Genomic DNA, 15,883 nt, shown 5'->3' on the forward strand with positions numbered 1-15,883 from the left:
CTGCTTATTAGCGTAGCATTAAGGAGACGGGATGCAACTTCAGCCTCGGTGCGGATGCTGCGGAGGAATGCCCTGTGCTGGGCCAGGACGTGCCCCCAGCCCCGCGCCGCGCGGCTGCGGAGAGGGGGCACAGCCGCCCTGCAGCCCAGCCCGTCGGAGAAGCCCGACAGGCAAAAGGGGATGGCGTGAGGCTCTTTCCCTGGGACCCAGGCTAAAAACATCCCTCCTCGCCATGTCCCACACGGCCGAGCGTGGGAGCAGTGACTCTCTGCACCTTCTTGTCCCTGCTGCAGGGCAAGGTTGGGAAAATGCAGCAGACTGCCTAATTTTTACTAAGAATAGTTTGCATTTACTTATCTCTTACTGTCCTCTGGGCGCTTTACCGTTGCTTACTAATGAATCCTCATGCAACCTCATTAAGCAGGAGCTGCTGCTCCTGTGCTTTACCTCCAGGTAACCCCGCGGTCGGAAGCTGATTTAAAACACTTTGGCAAGAGGAGCTCGGTGGAGGCGGCGTGGGGAAGGGATTTCTGCCCTCTCCCTTCAGCCAAGCGTGCGGTCGCACCCCAGGTAATCCTGCCAGGAGTAGGGGAGGCAGCAAAACATAACCTCTCTGCTTGGCTATTACGCAAACAAGCCACGGAGAGCCAGATCCCATCGGGATCCATCACCAATAAATATATTATCCTCTACCAGCGCTGCCGAGAGAAGGAGCAAGGAACGCGGCGGATTGCTGGCCGTTGGCTTGCTCCCTCTGTAGACGGCAGCGTCCCACGGAGGGAACCGAGGTAAACACCGCTTAATGCTCTTAATCCCAAACTATGTGCATTTCTGGTGATACATTAGAAATAGTTAAAAAATAGCATTTAATAATCTTCTATGTGAACATTCCCCACAAGAGGTATCCTGTTAGCGTTAGCCATGCAGAGCAGCAGAGATCTTATTTGGTATCAGATTTGCCACAGGTTCGAGGGCAGCAGGACGAATATGCCTCCCTCCTGGTGTGCCATCTTGCACCATTAGCTTGATGGGACGGTGCTAGCATAGGGCGCACTAATAAATCTACTTTAGGCTCGTTACTCTCTGTAGTATCATCTGTCATCCTGTGAAGCAGAGCCGTGCAAAATTAAACATTTAAATCTTACACAGATGGTGGGAGAAACTCACTCCTCGGAAGGAAGGAACGCCAGAGAGGAGGCAGGGTTTCTTGGCTCTGCGAGGGATGCACGCAAAACCCTGCGCTCGAGCCCAGAGAGGCCTCGAGACACGTTTAAATCGATGGAACAGTATCAGTCAGCATTCCCAGAAATGTCAGGAGATCCTTAACTGCATTCAGAGCGCGCCTGAGTGGATCGTATTCTGACCTCTGCTAACCCCGGCATCGATTAACTCCGGGTTTCCTTTTCCTAGGGGAACACACACACCGGCGCAGAGCACTGTTTGTAAACACACACAAAACCTACATACAAAGACTGAAACCAACACACCGGGCATAAAACAACACACACACAAAAAGCAAACCCCACAGGCAATGCACACAAAGACTACACCCCGGACAGAGCCACGCGCTAAGGAAAGCTGCAGACTGGCACCTGGGGAGTTGCACTTCCTCGCAAGGGGACCTCGGACTGCGCTGCAAATGCACTCCGTAAATAAATGGTGCAAAGAACACCCTTTCTTATAACCCACCACTGTTTTGGTTCCAGTTGCTGCCGCCACAGCAGCTAGCACCACTGGAAAGACCAAGGCAGAAAGAAGAGAACCATTTCTTAACGGGGTTTTTGTATTAGCCGTCACCAAATGCGATTTCCTAGAAACTGTCACTGAGAATGCCTTTGAAGTGTACATTACAAGATAAGAATGGCAAAAATGTGGCACAGGAATAAAAAGGAGAGGATTATGAATCCCTCGTGGCATTTTCGTGGCCGTTATTGCTATCATCATCACCGTAAAGTCACTTAAATGTGGGTTTCTGGTGGCCTTCTCCTCCCCTCGGTGCGGCATCACCTCCTGACGGTGGTGTTCAGCGACACTATCAGGTCAGTGCTGACAACCTGCCTAAAGCGCTGTTGCTTCTTTCACACCTTCACATTTCGGGAAATGAAAACCACTTCTCTCCATGGAAATATCTGTGAGCGGTGAAGGACAGAGGGGCTGCGGGAGCCGCAACATAGCCGTCACCTTGGAAGAGCCACAAAAGGCGTGTGTCTGCTCGCGTAACCAGGCCAAGGACGTGGCAAGGCTGACAAATGTTTACTCCTGGTTAAACACATCAGAATATTCCTTTTCAGAGCGGAGCCAAACAGTTTTGGACCCGTCATTAGACAATGCCAGCCCTTCTCATCAAAACTCAAGTGTTTTAAAACTCTAATGTGAGGTGCAGACCATGGGGTTTGCCTTAATCGGTAGATTAGTGCGCTTCAGCACGGGGCATCACGTATACTTCTGTATTTACAACTAATTAGGCAATAGTTCTGCAAGCGTTGCTGAGGGTTGCACAGCTGTACGTGCCCGTTCGGCTCCACAGATGACGTTGGGCCCGCTCACATGCGGAGGCTGGAGCAGGACGGCTCTGCTCTCCGGGGCAGAGGTACCACGGAAAGCAGCCGAAACCACCGCACCCGGAGGAGATGTGGCTCCCACCACCACCACCGCGGAAGGAGAGCCCACGCTTTGGAGCAACACAAGCTTTGGAGCAGGAGATGCGGGGCTGGTCAGAGCCTGCCGGAGCGATGGGAACCACGCCACGGCTCACACGCCAGACTCGCTTTTATTGATTAACATAAAAATACCCCTTTCCGCCTTGTAGCTCGGCTCTGCGCAAACTTCAGTCAGGGCTGGTGGGGAGCTCTACACTGCGGTGGCAGGAGGGACCTGCCGCGGGTGCTCCTCTGCTCCCGTCCACCCCCCGCCCCAGCACTGCTCTGTGGCCATCAGGAACTTCGCCAGTGGAGGAGAAACCTTCCCCAACGGCTCTGTCCTGGTGAAAAGTGTTCCTTTAAATTAAACGTTTTCAACAAAATGCTGGTTCTCAGATGGTTCACAATGAGCCGCGCGGCGAGATCCTCCCAGCCGTATACTCTACCCAGCTTTAATCAGATCATTAACTTCCACGAAGATGTGGGAAGGAGGAGTGGCGGCACTTGAAAAGAGCTCAAAACAAGCTGAGCTTTAAACTTCAGACTTGTCATTGACTTAGCCTTTCATTGAGCCAATTATTTATGACATATTTGACGAAATTCAGGAAGGAAAGAAGCCGAAATCTGCATATTTGCTCGGCTGCAGCAGAGTTACTACTACACCTCCGAGCAGGGCCGGCAGCGAGGTGCCCGCGGGGGCAGCGGCCGGGCCCAGCCCGCGCCTCCCCGTGCGCCATGATGCGCCCGCCAAAGAGCTTCCAGTAATGGGGTTTTCGTGCAGACGCGTCTACTCGTACCCGCTTTTCCATACCCGCATCACAGGTCAATAAACGGTGAGGAAATTTATCTTGAAAGACAGGCGCCCGACCCGCCGCTGCCCCGAAACCGGGGAGGCCGAGGCGTGGGCACCCCGGGCAGCCCCCGCACCCCGTCCCAGGCCAAGGAAGGAGGCGGCCCCCGCGCTCCCCTCCCCGCGGTGCTGAGGAGGCAGAAACCCACCGCGGTGGGGGCTCTACTCTCGGCCTCCCCCCGCCCGGGCCCCGGCCCCGGCCTCCCTGCGGGCTGGGGGGCGATGCGGGCCCACCGGGCCGCGGACACCCCTCGGGGCCGGGCGGACAGCCCCCCCCCCAGCGGCGGCTCTCCCCGCTCCGTTGGCCGCCGCGGAATCCAGGTCCGGATTTTTGCAGGCGCCGCCGCGCCGCAGCCCCGAAAGCCGCCGCCGCCGTCGCCGCCGCCGCCGCCGCCACCGGCGGGCAGCCCCTGCGGCCGCGCCGCCCGCCCATGGCCGCCCAGCGCCGCGGGCGCACTCCGACCTGCCCGCCCGGCGCCGCGGGGGCCGCTCCGCGCTGCCCTGCCGCCGCCATGGGCCCGGCGGGGGCGGGCGAGCGCTGAGGAACCGAGCGGGCGGGGGGCGCTGCGGCCCGGCCCGGCCCGGCCCGGCCCGGCGGGGGAGGCGCACGGCCCCCCGGGGCGGGGGGGGGGGGGGTTTCCCGCCCGCCCGCCGCGGCGGCCGCGGGCTGAGGGCGAGCAGGGCCGGCGGCGAGCCCCGGGCACGGAGGGCGGGGAGGCGGCCGCCCCCCCCCCCCCCCGCCGCCCTCACACACACACATACACACACACACACACACGCACAGGCGCACCCGGGAGGCGCTCGGCGGTACCGGCGGAGGGGGAGCCGCCGCCGCCCGCCTCGCCTGCCCGCTCTCCCGCCGCCAAACCCCCCCCCCCTCCCGCCTCCCCCCCCGGCCTCGGGGGCGGCTGCCCCCGGCGGAGCCTCCATCTGCAGCCCGGCGGCGGGAGCGGGAACATGGCGGACCTGGAGGCGGTGCTGGCCGATGTCAGCTACCTGATGGCGATGGAGAAGAGCAAGAGCACCCCGGCGGCCAGGGCCAGCAAGAAGATCACCCTGCCCGAGCCCAGGTACCGCCCGGCCCCGGCCCGCGGGGACCCCCTGCCCGGCCCCGGCGGCCCTTCTGCCTGTCCCCCCCCCCCCCCCCCCGCCGGTACCCAACATAACGGTGCGGCGGCCGCCGGCCCTCCCGCCGCGCCCGGGCACCCCGCGGCCTCCTGAGGTGGAGGTGGTGGTGGTGGTGGTGGTGGTGGTGGTGGTTGGGGGGGGGGGGCGGCCGCAACACGTCGTGGGGTCGGGTCGGGTGCGTTTATTTGAAATAACTTCTGCGGGGGCTTCTCGGTGGGTGAAGGTGAGGAGGAACCGGATTCTCCCCCGGGGATGGGGATGGGGATGGGGATGGGGATGGGGATGGGGGGGCGCATCCACCCCGCGGTTCGGGTGTTTATTTCATCCTAAACTTGATGCTTCGTCCAGCGGGAGAGAAATTCTTTTAAGTGGTGAGCTGAATAAAACGGGAAACCCAAACTGAACTGTTCTCGCTGTTTTATCCTGCAGAGCTGTATATATTTATTTTTTTTTGGGGGGGGGGGGGGATGTGATGCTTCGTGAGGTTTGACATGGGAGCGGGAGACACGGGGAGGGAGGACAGGCTCAGGAGAGGGGATTTCTCTTCGCAAGCGGCTGCCGGCGCAGAGTGAGCGGTGCAGGGCTCGGTCGAGCGGCCGGCTCGGTGGCCGTGGGCTTCCCCGGGTCTCGCCGGGTGCCCTGACACCGCTGAGGTCATTTTCTTGGGGTTTGGTGGTAAAAGTGATTTGTTCTTCTGAGCGACAGTCCCTGCTTGTGCACGCGTTATTAAATCACCTGAGCATCGCTTGCTTGTTTATTGCGGAAATTAAAAGTAAGCTTTCCCTCTCTTCCGTGGCTCTGTGTGTGTATATATGTATATTTAAAAAACCCGAAGATTTAGCCAGCAAACAGAATATTGCAAGAGGAAAGATCCGAACCAAAAAAAATATACTGCAAAATGTGTAGGCAGTTCGCAAGCCTGCTGGTGGCCTAGCCGAGCTGTCTGCCGTGAAGGAGACATCGCCGAAGCCCGCTTCTCACTTCTGCACTCGCTTTTTTTCCGCCTCTACGCTCGGATTCTGGGTAGCGCAGTGAGGCTGCGGCGCAGGGGAAGGTGGGGGGCATGGGGGTGCCCGGCCCACTGTAATCCCCCTTGCAGAGGCGGTGAAACCTCAGATGGAGAAGTTTGGTGGTCATTTTTAAGGTCTGGTTGAGGGTGGCTTGCTGGAGAGATGAAGGTGCCTGTTTTTTTTTCCTAGTGTGTGTAAATGCCTGTAAAAAGAATCAATGTCTATAAGCTAAATGTTATACTGTTAACCTGAGGTACAGCACTGGGAGCGCTGGTAGCTTTACATTACGCCCAGCACTGGGAGTGCTGGTAGCTTTACACTTATCGGTGCTGTGGTTATTTCTGTTGGTGTCCTTAGTCCGAGGGATGTGCGGCAGTGCTCCCTGTTTGCAGCAGGGACAGGAGTCCTCTGGGGAGGTGAAAGATGGGGATGCAGCGGGGATGCACGGGAGGAGTCCTTCCAACGCCGCCGTGAGAAACACCAGCGCCTTGGGTGCTTGTGGGGAGGCTGGAACGCTGCTGCCCGGACCGACGTCCCCTTGTGCAAAGCGCGGCGTGAGCCTCGTAGCACGGCACGAGGCCTGAAGAACCTGCGCCGTACTGCTCTCCTCCGCCAGCATGTGCGTTGTGCCGATGTTGGGTGGTTTCCCCGAGCTCGGAGAGGTGGTTCCACCTGCGTTGGGCTCTGCAGGGTGAGAAACGGCAGCCGGGTGCAGGAGGAAGTTTGGCAGAGCAGGAGGAAAGGTGAAGGGTTGGGTGGCCGCAGTGCCGCGCTCCTAGGGCTGCATGTGGAAGAACCTGCTTGCAGGTTGCGTGAAATAGTAAAGGAAAAAGATTGTTTGCCATCCCTGCCCGGGCTGTCGTGTTCTGAGGAAGGTGAGGAGCCTTGAGGGAGGGAGAGGTTTGCAGCTGTACGTGATGCCAGGGTGCCGTGGGACGTGTAAGACAGCTCGGCAGATGAATGAGAGGAAGCGTGGACATAAACGAGAACAGAGACTTACCTAAGCCTGGGACCACAAACGGCTCTAGATTGCTTGAAATGACTGAACTTCTCAGCTTCTAACTGAAACCAGGGATTTCCTCATACAGTAGGAAATTGTGACCGTTATTCTGGTGTCAGATGTCTTCGTGCTGGTTTCTGGTTGGGTTTTTTTTGATCCCTCTCATTAAAACAGACGTGGTGTGTTGGGTACACTTAAATATTCTGTATCACTGGCAAAGTGATTCATTTAAAATTATACAAATCGGCTGCTTAAATGCGGGTTGATATAGTAACAGTAAAAAAACCTACAACACACAAAGTCCTCTCTTACATGATTTTTGAAATCAAACAATTTTTCCAAAGAATTTGTTTAGTTCTCTGTGCGTGTGTGAAGGCGGGCTGCTCGGAGGGGCCCGAGCACAGCTCCAGCGCCGGGCTGCGAGCGGCCGTCCTTGCGTTCGGCTCCCGGCTGTCACCGGGACAGATAGCGGGAAGGTCACTGGAATATCACATCCACGCTTGAAAATAAATATCACGGCCTTATTGCAGCGCTCTTCCCGCAGGACTGCGATCGGTGCCGGTTTATCTCCATCAGGCAACCGCTGCCCGGCCAGGCCGTCCTGTGCTGCCGGTGTTATCTCTTCGAGAAATATTGCAAAGGTTTTACCCCCTCTTAGAATCTGTCTCTTCGCTGGAGCCTGATACACCTGTCCGCACCGTGTTATCTTTCCGAGATAAGACTGACGCTAAATGAAATAAATGAGTTTACTGTAATGCAAATTTGAGGGGGCTTCCTGTTTACAAGGAAATAGCTGTAGTGCAGGCAGGATAAATTCCAAGGCTGCAGGCCAAGGCTTAGCAGCAAATAAACTATGAGGGCGAAGAGTTTATTGGCCGTGGGGCTGATTATTGCTGAGTTTACGTGAAGCATCCTCAAAACTGTTTTTGTACCGAAATCGTTAAATATCACAGTTTGGGAAGAAGGAGGGCAGAAAACGCTAATGAGATGAGACTGCCTAAGGAAGCAGCTTAGTGTGTTTTTGTTTGGTTGGTTGTTTTTTTTTTTTTTTTCTAAAACACCAAAACAAAACAACCCTTTTTCCATCCTCTGTCATCTGCTTTTCCTTCCCTTCTGTGTTTCCTCCTTTCGTTCCTAAGAGCCTTGCCAGCAACTGGGAAAACTGCGATATCTTTTAGTTTTACGTCATTTCTTAAAAGCCTCTTCTGCGAATAGATTTACATGGGTGGACAGAAGGGCTGTCAAAAGCAGAATGACCTGCAGAAAGAGGTCCTAAAATGGGAAGGAGGACATACATACTGGAATATGAGCAAATACGAAACCTTAATCTTTTTCTACAGAATTACTGTCAAATGTTTGAAGTTTGGGGGGAACGCAGCAAATGAACCGCGCTCTGAATTTTGTAGGTTATTCGGCAGGCTTCTGAAGATTTTTATTTTTCCATGTGAATTTTAGATTTCCCATGTTTTGGTCAAAGGGAGTGGAAGAACACTGTATAACAGCTGGTTTTATTTGCCAACAGCTCCTTCTGTTTTGAGTAAAGGATTCGCATAATGTGAAGTTGAGAAAAATGGTCCAGGAAGTCAGATAACTGGAATCAAAGAGGGTGCAGGGCTTGCATACAGCACCGCTGCCTGTCCTCACGCTGGCTGCGCCTGTCCTCGCCAGGAAAGCGAACATTAAAGCTTAGGGTGCTTTCGGTGTGCAGATACCACGGGCATGGTAACAAAACACAGGGTGCATCTGCCCAGGCTTCTCTCCCGCTTCTCTTGCTGCAGTTGTAGATGTTTCTCATCTTCCCTTTTCTAACCTGTTTTTTTTTTTTTCCAGTAATCGCCTCTCTTTTGAGATAGTTCTTATTTTTCTCCCAACCTTTTTCTCTGGTCTCCTACCTTCCTCCAAATCCTATCCCCCTGGGAGGGAAAAAGGCATGTTTCAATCACTTTTTTCTTAAAAATCACATTTTTAACATGATATTTTTTCTCAGTTATCATCCCATCTTCACTTTACCTCCAGAAGTGAAGACTAACGCTCTGGTGCCCCGGCTGCTTCTCGCCAGGGCAGTTTAGTCTGTGTTGTGTCCTTTGCTTTCTTAACTAGTATTCAGACTAACTTGCTTACAGCTCTAATTGAGGTTCGTTGCATGCGTGGAGGTTGCCTTTTCTTTTCCAGTTCCATCCTGAGCTATTTGTGAGTTGCTTTCTTCTTGCTGCAGTGCTGAATATTGGCGAAACCCAAGCCGCATCTCCCGCTAGGAGTTAAGCATCATTGTTCTCTCCTCTATTGCTTTTTCAATTTTGTTCTCTTGGCATTACTATACTCTTTCTTTGATGTGTCCTTCAGCATGTTCTTGTACCTCTTGAAAGTTCTGTAACATCTCTAAGTTACAGGCTCAGACTCCTCCGTCTCTGCTGTCAGTCTCGGTTACTTTGACGGTATTTTCTCCGGCTTTATTTAACGCCTTCTTGTTGTGCTTACTCATTTAACGTGCTGTTTCTCAGAAAATTTCCCTGACAATTGTTCATGTCATTTTCATATTTGTTGCTCTTCCATTCATGTCATCCCTTTGCATCTTTCTAGGTGCTTCTTTGTCACTGTTGCTTTGAGCATACTGTTGGGTTCTGGGTTTCTGCAGGTGGCACTTGGCTCACTGAGCATCTCCCGGAGCTCGGTGGCACGGTGTTGGAAGCTGCTGCAGCTGGCCGGTGCTGCCGCCTCCTGCCGCTCCCCTCCGTGAGCCGAGAGGCACTGCCTGCTTCGGTCTGTGCTGTTCCTTGCCATCAGGTCTACAAAACTCCTCCCCTGAATCCCTCATTAAAACACTCTTTTTGTTGTGGAGCTTATGAACTTTGGCTGTGATTAGTCTGCCAGGGCTTGCTGTGCTGATGGAGTGCGCCACGTTCACCGGTGGGGGTTCCTGTCCGCCTCCCTCTGTCCGTCGGCATTCCTGTGTCTCCCGTGGGGGACCCGCAACGTCGTTTTGTGGTGTTGGTCCATGGCACGGCGCAGCAGGGTCTGACAGGGTCTCATCAGCGATGCTAAAACCCCAAACCCCTGCGTTATGTGCGGGTTGTTTGAGTGTCGTAGCTCCGGGAAGCCTTGTGCTATATTACGCTTCTTCCTCACTATGCGAATGCAAATGGTAGAAATCCTTAAAAGTACTGTTTTCCTGTTTTCAGTAAAAAAGTAGGCCCAGGTTGTGCAGAGGCTTATGCGTTTACCGGGCTTGGCAAGGAAATGGTGCCAATGAACGCAGAGTTAAATGGGAGATGCTATGAAGGATTAAGGATCTAACGGTTAATTCGGATGAATTTGTGTCACGGTAACTTTAGCTCTGTAAGGTGGTGGGGCTTATTGAAGCTCGTTCCATCTGCTTGTAGCAATAATGACTGTAAATCATTTCAGTAGAACTTATTAAGCTTGGCTGTCTAAAATTTCAAAACAGTTTGGGTTTCTGTTTGACATTTACAAATTTTTTTTAGTGTCAAGCAAGTTTGTTTCTTGGTATTTTTGTACCGCTTCCAGGACTTACTAAAAATTGAATTGAAAAAATTTGAAGTAAGAAATTAAAGCCAACGTGCAGGACGCTCGGAACTGTTCGAAGTGGTTTCATCGACGTGTAATTTGTGAAACTACAGAAGGGAAAAGGATTCTGAATGAAATGGTTTTATAAACTAATTTATTATTTTGCAGCTATACTACAGCCCCGCTGTTTGAGTTGAACATCTAAGCAAAGAGTAAAGGAAGCCAAGCGTGGCGGGAGCTGCAGATGGCTGCGCGTGGCGTGCGCCAGGCGAGCGTTCTGAGAGCCGCGTCCTGCAGGTGAGCCTGCAGTAGGTGTGCGCGGATACAGTGTGGGTTCGCGCTGCTCAAGGGCAGAGTGTCCCCGTTAAACGGAGCATCTCGGAGCTCACCGGGCACTTTGTTGAAGCAGATAGTGGACGACTTGGATGGAGGCATTCCCCGTTACTGTACTTCCCAAAGTGTTGCCGTCTACTTGGTGCAGCTGCTATTTCTGAGGTGGTGAATGTCTTCTCATTTGGGTTAGTCCTGCTCAGGGTGAGTAGAGACGGCCGAGTAGTTAAAAAACCCCTCAGTTTTGTTTAGAAATTCCGCCTCCTAACTTTGCTGTCAGTAGAAGCGTTGGTTGGGAAGGTAGGAAAAAGGTGGCTTTCTCAAGATAGCTTAGTATCCGTACGGAAAGCTTGGGCTGCTAACAAAGCGTACTTGCTTTTTATCTCATTAGCTTTGTACTACGGTACTTTCTTAGCGGGGAAAAAGCGTGCTTTAGGGATGGAGATGGGCCGTCACAGGGTAGGAGCCTGTACAGGAGGGCTCCCGCTTGCTGCGGGTGCTGCTCTCCGCGCCGGTTGGCTGCTCTCCCGCTTGGGAGTTCAGGTCATTATTTGCTATTAACTGCAGTGTCTGATACCTTAATAACAGACAGGTGGATACAGAAGCTCACGGGAAGATGAAGGTCCTGTTGCAAAGCTCTTGCAGCTTTAATAGACAAGAAATGAGAGCCTGGAAAAAGGGCACTGCTGTTACCTGTATTGTACAGGTCAGAAGCTGAGCCGAGTAGAAAATCGGCGATGTCCCTTTGTTCACACACAGGACGTTTGGCAGGTGCGGGGGCTGAAGTTAGATTTTTCGGAGCTTCGGATCAGCGGCGGCGGCCCTGGGCTGTCCCAGCTCCTGGGCGTACAGTACTTGGAGCGTCTTGGGGCACAGGAAAGGGAGATCTGCCCTTAAGAGAGATGTTCCAATTAGTTCTCCTGTGGGGATGCTGTAAGGCTGAAGCTTATGTTTTGAAACACAGGCTTTCCCTCGGGCGTCGTTACCTTAATTAAGAAAAAAGGTAAATGAGGGTGATCTGGGAAGAGATCAGCGTGCAGGCTTGTGTGCCATAAACAGAGGGATGTTTCTAGGGACGTTTTTGGGGAAAGCTTCCATCATGCGGTGTTGCGTTCTGGTGCGATGCATGCCCGTGTGTCGCCGTGCGGAGCCGGCGCCTGGCGCGGACGGGCTGGGGCTGCTGCTGCTGGGACATGCCTGGGACAGGCGGATTTGTCTCTCCAGTAAAATTAATAAACTTTATAGCTATTACTCCTTTTACAGGTAGGGTGGCTTTTCAGTGCCTGGACCTTCCCGTGTGAAATGTTTCCAGCAGAACGCTGGCACTACAACATCAGGAGAGACCGTATGCAGCAGGAGTGGTTTGTGTTCTGGTGAAACCATGTGGAATGGCCTGCTTTAATCTTCTTATCAATAATAGCATTATTTTTTTTTTTTGGTAATTAATAAAATTAGAAAAAAAGCCTATCAGGAGCCGTCAGGTCCAGGTGCACAAACCAATTCACATAATTTAATTGAACTAAATTGAGGTAAAAGCAGTTTCTAGCTTTAGAAAATACAGCCGTTTTCCACATAGAAAGCTTCACCCCATGCTTACCGCTTTCTCCAAGAAAATCATTCCGATACTGATTAAACACCTATATAAATATGTCTTGCGTAAATAAATAAAATTTTTGGAGAGTGTCAGGAGAAACCGCTTCCCTGTAGGACCCCCCCAGCCCCCTCCCAGCGCGCCAGGAATCCGTCCTGTCAGCATGTGTCGTGTCCTATTGGGGAGGGAACCGGGGAAAGGGCAGATTTCTCAGGATCTGGTAGCGCTGTGCAAATCAAAGCCTTCATTAAATGCCAACGGGAATTCAGGGCGGCTGATGCGGCGGGTGTTGCGACGCACCAGACAAGCACCAGCTGCATGCCGACCTGCCGGCGCTTGGCTGCAGCCGGGGGGGGGAATCGGCGCAGCGGCTCTGCGTGCAGCCGGGAGGGGACGCGGCTCGTCCCCCAGGAGGAGTTGCTACCTCTGCGTAAGGCGCAGATGAGAAAAGAGCTCCCAGTAGCTTCCGCATCCTCCCAGAAAACCGAAATAGCCCTGGGGGGACCCAATAAATGCTTCAGGCCCGAGGGCAAGAGCGCAGAACGCGGCCTCCGCGCGCCAGCTCGGGGGATGCTGCCTGGCTGCTGCTCTGTTGGTTACGCTTCTGTCTTAATTTCAGAAGGGAAAGCAGAGCTCGGTGAAATACAGGTCTGGGTTAAACTGAACTTTAAATGAAAAGAAGGCACAACACGGGTAGGCGTTTTACTCTGGAGGCCTCAAGTGTGTGGCGGAACGAGCCTGGCTGCGCCGCGAGCGGAACCGGCCAGGGAGGAGTTGGGTGGTCGCTGGCGGTTTGCTGGCTGCCCTGGAGCCTCGTGGCTTTCCTGGTGTTGGTTCCCAGCCCCGGGTGGGTGTTAGGCGTCTCCGCGGTAGCGCCTCTGAGGTGACTCTCCTTCCTGAGCCTTCTCATCATTTGCTGTTTTTCTTAAGCCTCCGGCCTGCCTTCCCCATGTCTTCCCCATCACGCTCTGCTCATTTTCAGGCTTAAGCGATGCTGGGTCTCGGAGCATCAGTCCACTGTTTGGTTTTGGTTTTTTTTTTTTATTTTTAAATTTTCTTTTTACCCCAGATTTTTCCAATCTTCTTTCCAAATTGTTCTAAAGATTGCAGTTACTTTCTTCACATCTCCCTTACTTTTGGGACCTTAAAATAACTGCCAGGTTAAAAGGCACAACGAGAAGCAAAAAAAACCCAATGAAGCCAACGCTTCTGGTCTTGTTGTGCGTTGGGAGACCGGCGGTTGGGGTGCGAGGCTTCGGAGCGATGCTTGCCTCTTCACGGGGGACCGTTTCCACCGGGGAGAAAAAAATACAGGAACTTTTCTGTAGTTCTAACTTGTTTAAAAGAGTTCTGAGAAGATCTGATTCTTAGGCCCGATATTTCCTAACAGTTTTCACTTCTAATCAATTTTGCATTGCTAAACCTTTTAAATGCGCTTTTCTAAAGGAAACAAAAAAAAAGCTTTGGCTGTAATGGCTGTGCGCCGTTCTGCCAGTGCTTTGAATTGCACTTGTTGACCCTGTCGTGCTTTTGGTTCAAAGGCCTTTGGGGCAGGATCTTTGGTCCATTTTTAGCAACTTTTTGATGGATTTGGCTAGTGCAAATAAATATTTTAAACTGTAAAATTGCATCCTGAGACTATAAATGAATAAATAAATCACAGGCGACTGTAGTGTGTTTTGGTCAACGTTGGCCGTAGTTCTCGGTGGCTCAGCGAATGTTTATACTCACGCGCTACTTTTAAAGAAAGCTCTAACCATTTTATAGATATGGAAAGATTAAAAAAAAAATTGGCGCGTCTTCAGCAATTTTGTATTTGTTTAAAAAAAAATTATGATTGACAAATTACTTAATTGCAGTAGGAGCGAGAAGATGTGATTTCGCTCCGGTTTCTGTGTCTCGTAATTTCTCAGTAGCAGCGTTCTGGTGGAAGGGCAAGTCCTTGACATTACAATTCAGTCTAATTATTCTTGAAAAATTCATGTACTTAGAAGCTTTTATATTAGTTTCAGATTTCAGCGATGATAATGCAAATGATCCTCAAGGAGCATGAGGATAAGTGCGTGTTTTGAAATTGGAGCTCCATAGCTATTGCTTTTGGCTCCCTCGTAAACTTTCTCCATTAATACAATTTGCATAAGTGGAGCTGCTTCGTCTCCTGGATGAGATGCACGCGCCGGAGGGGGGTTGTGGGAAAGTGTTGCACAGCTTTAATCCCTTCCATCGCAAACAGGGTTCTCGGGGGCAATATGCTGTTAATCACCCTTGACAATTATAAGAGCATTAGTCCGGTGTAGTGGAACGACTTGGCAGTGGGCTCAGCGTAAACTTCCCCGGGTGTGCGGAGACAGGAGGCGGGGTGGAAATGGGTGAACTTGGGACAGAAAAGGGCAGAGCCCTGTTCTTGCCCCATGTGACACCCGCTGCGGGAATGACCGGGGCGGGTCGTGCGGCGGCGCTGCTGTGCCTGTAGGTGTGCGCCCCGCGGGGTCGGGGTGGGCTTCAGGAGAGGGACGAAACCTGTGGGTTCCACTCGCGGCTACTCGATTTGTCGGCTAATGAGACTAAGAGTAGAACGGGCACGGGCACTGATTAGCATAGCACCAATGGCCCATTTTATTTCTCCATGAAATAATGAAGTCAGTTGGATGTTGCATGGCTCTCGGGGTAGTCTAGTAGTAGTATAGGATGCTCAAAAGTAAAAGAATAAAAGGAACATATCTTTTTCCATGTTATTTCATTGTTCTCCAAAAATGTTTTTTCACAGTCTTTTAATGATTTGTTTCCTCTTCAAATACGGAATTTTACAAGTAGTAGATAAATACATCAGATTGGATGGTCTAGTGGTCCTTTCTGGCTTTACGTGCTGGGGACCGACTTTGCCCCGTCAATTGCCTGAACAAAAGTTGCAGCGTGTAAAATACCTTTCCCGGCATCCGAGACCAAAATCATTTGGAGAAGTATTGACTTCTGCTGAACTTTGAACAGGGTACGAGTCCGAGAGGAAACAACACGAAACGGATCGAATGGTTTGTGTTATGTTCACGATATTTTCTCTCTTACCTAGGAGGGAAGGCAGTTCTTTTTCCCTGGTTGCACCAAGCGTCCCCCCCAAAGTGGCGATCAAGCTGACCGGGGGGCTGTGATCCAGTGACCCATTGCAGATGACGCTCTCGTTCAAGGGGAGTTATCTGGTCAGCTGGAGAGGTACTTCATGCCAGTGAAGAACATAGTACAAGAAAGTAATAGCATTTTTAGTAATCAGTCGCACAGATTTACTCTTTCTGTTGAGATGTTTCTTTCCTTCTCCCTGTTGTCTTCTTTTGTGTGACTTGTTTGGGTTTTTTTCCTACTCTGCAAAACCTCAGTAAAAATGCTTCTAAGGAGAAGTCCCCTTCCCTGGAGATTTTCAAGACCCGCCTGGATGCAGTCCTGAGCAATGTGCTCTGGGCAATCCTGCTTTAGCAGGAGAGTTGGACTAGATGATCTCTAGAGGTCCCTTCCAACTCTGATGATTCTGTGATTCTGTGATTCTGTGAGAAACTGTGTTACTGAGGACGCATTGGTAGTATTATACCTCCGACTTTCAGCTTTTCTTCTCGTTTGAAATTGGGTCTAAGCAGGCTCGGTTATTTTCTGGCTGCGGGCAAGCTCAGGTCTTTGTGGGCTTTGTGAGGCCTCCCTGCGCGCGGGCTGGTGCGTTTGTGCAGGATGAGAAGGCGAAGAAGAAAGAAGAGGTGAAAGCTGGGTGGGGTGAGGGGACGTGATAAATAACGGTGCGGAAAGCAAGGTGAGAACAGGATGAGAGAG

General features: G+C 52.1%; 1 protein-coding gene across 1 annotated transcript in view; it reads left to right on the forward strand.

Annotated features, from left to right (window-relative positions):
* Positions 1 to 4,412: 4,412 nt before the first annotated feature.
* GRK3 (G protein-coupled receptor kinase 3) overlaps positions 4,413 to 15,883 on the forward strand; it is a 72,913-nt gene continuing 61,442 nt past the window's right edge. Inside the window, exon 1 of the mRNA XM_082491731.1 lies at positions 4,413 to 4,559. Within this exon, the coding sequence (XP_082347857.1) occupies positions 4,447 to 4,559 (113 nt within the window). The 5' untranslated portion in view covers positions 4,413 to 4,446. The remainder of the gene's footprint in view (positions 4,560 to 15,883) is intronic.

The sequence above is a fragment of the Vanellus vanellus genome, assembly GCF_965231255.1.
Source record: "Vanellus vanellus genome assembly, chromosome: 16".
In the NCBI taxonomy this organism is placed as follows: Eukaryota; Metazoa; Chordata; class Aves; order Charadriiformes; family Charadriidae; genus Vanellus; species Vanellus vanellus.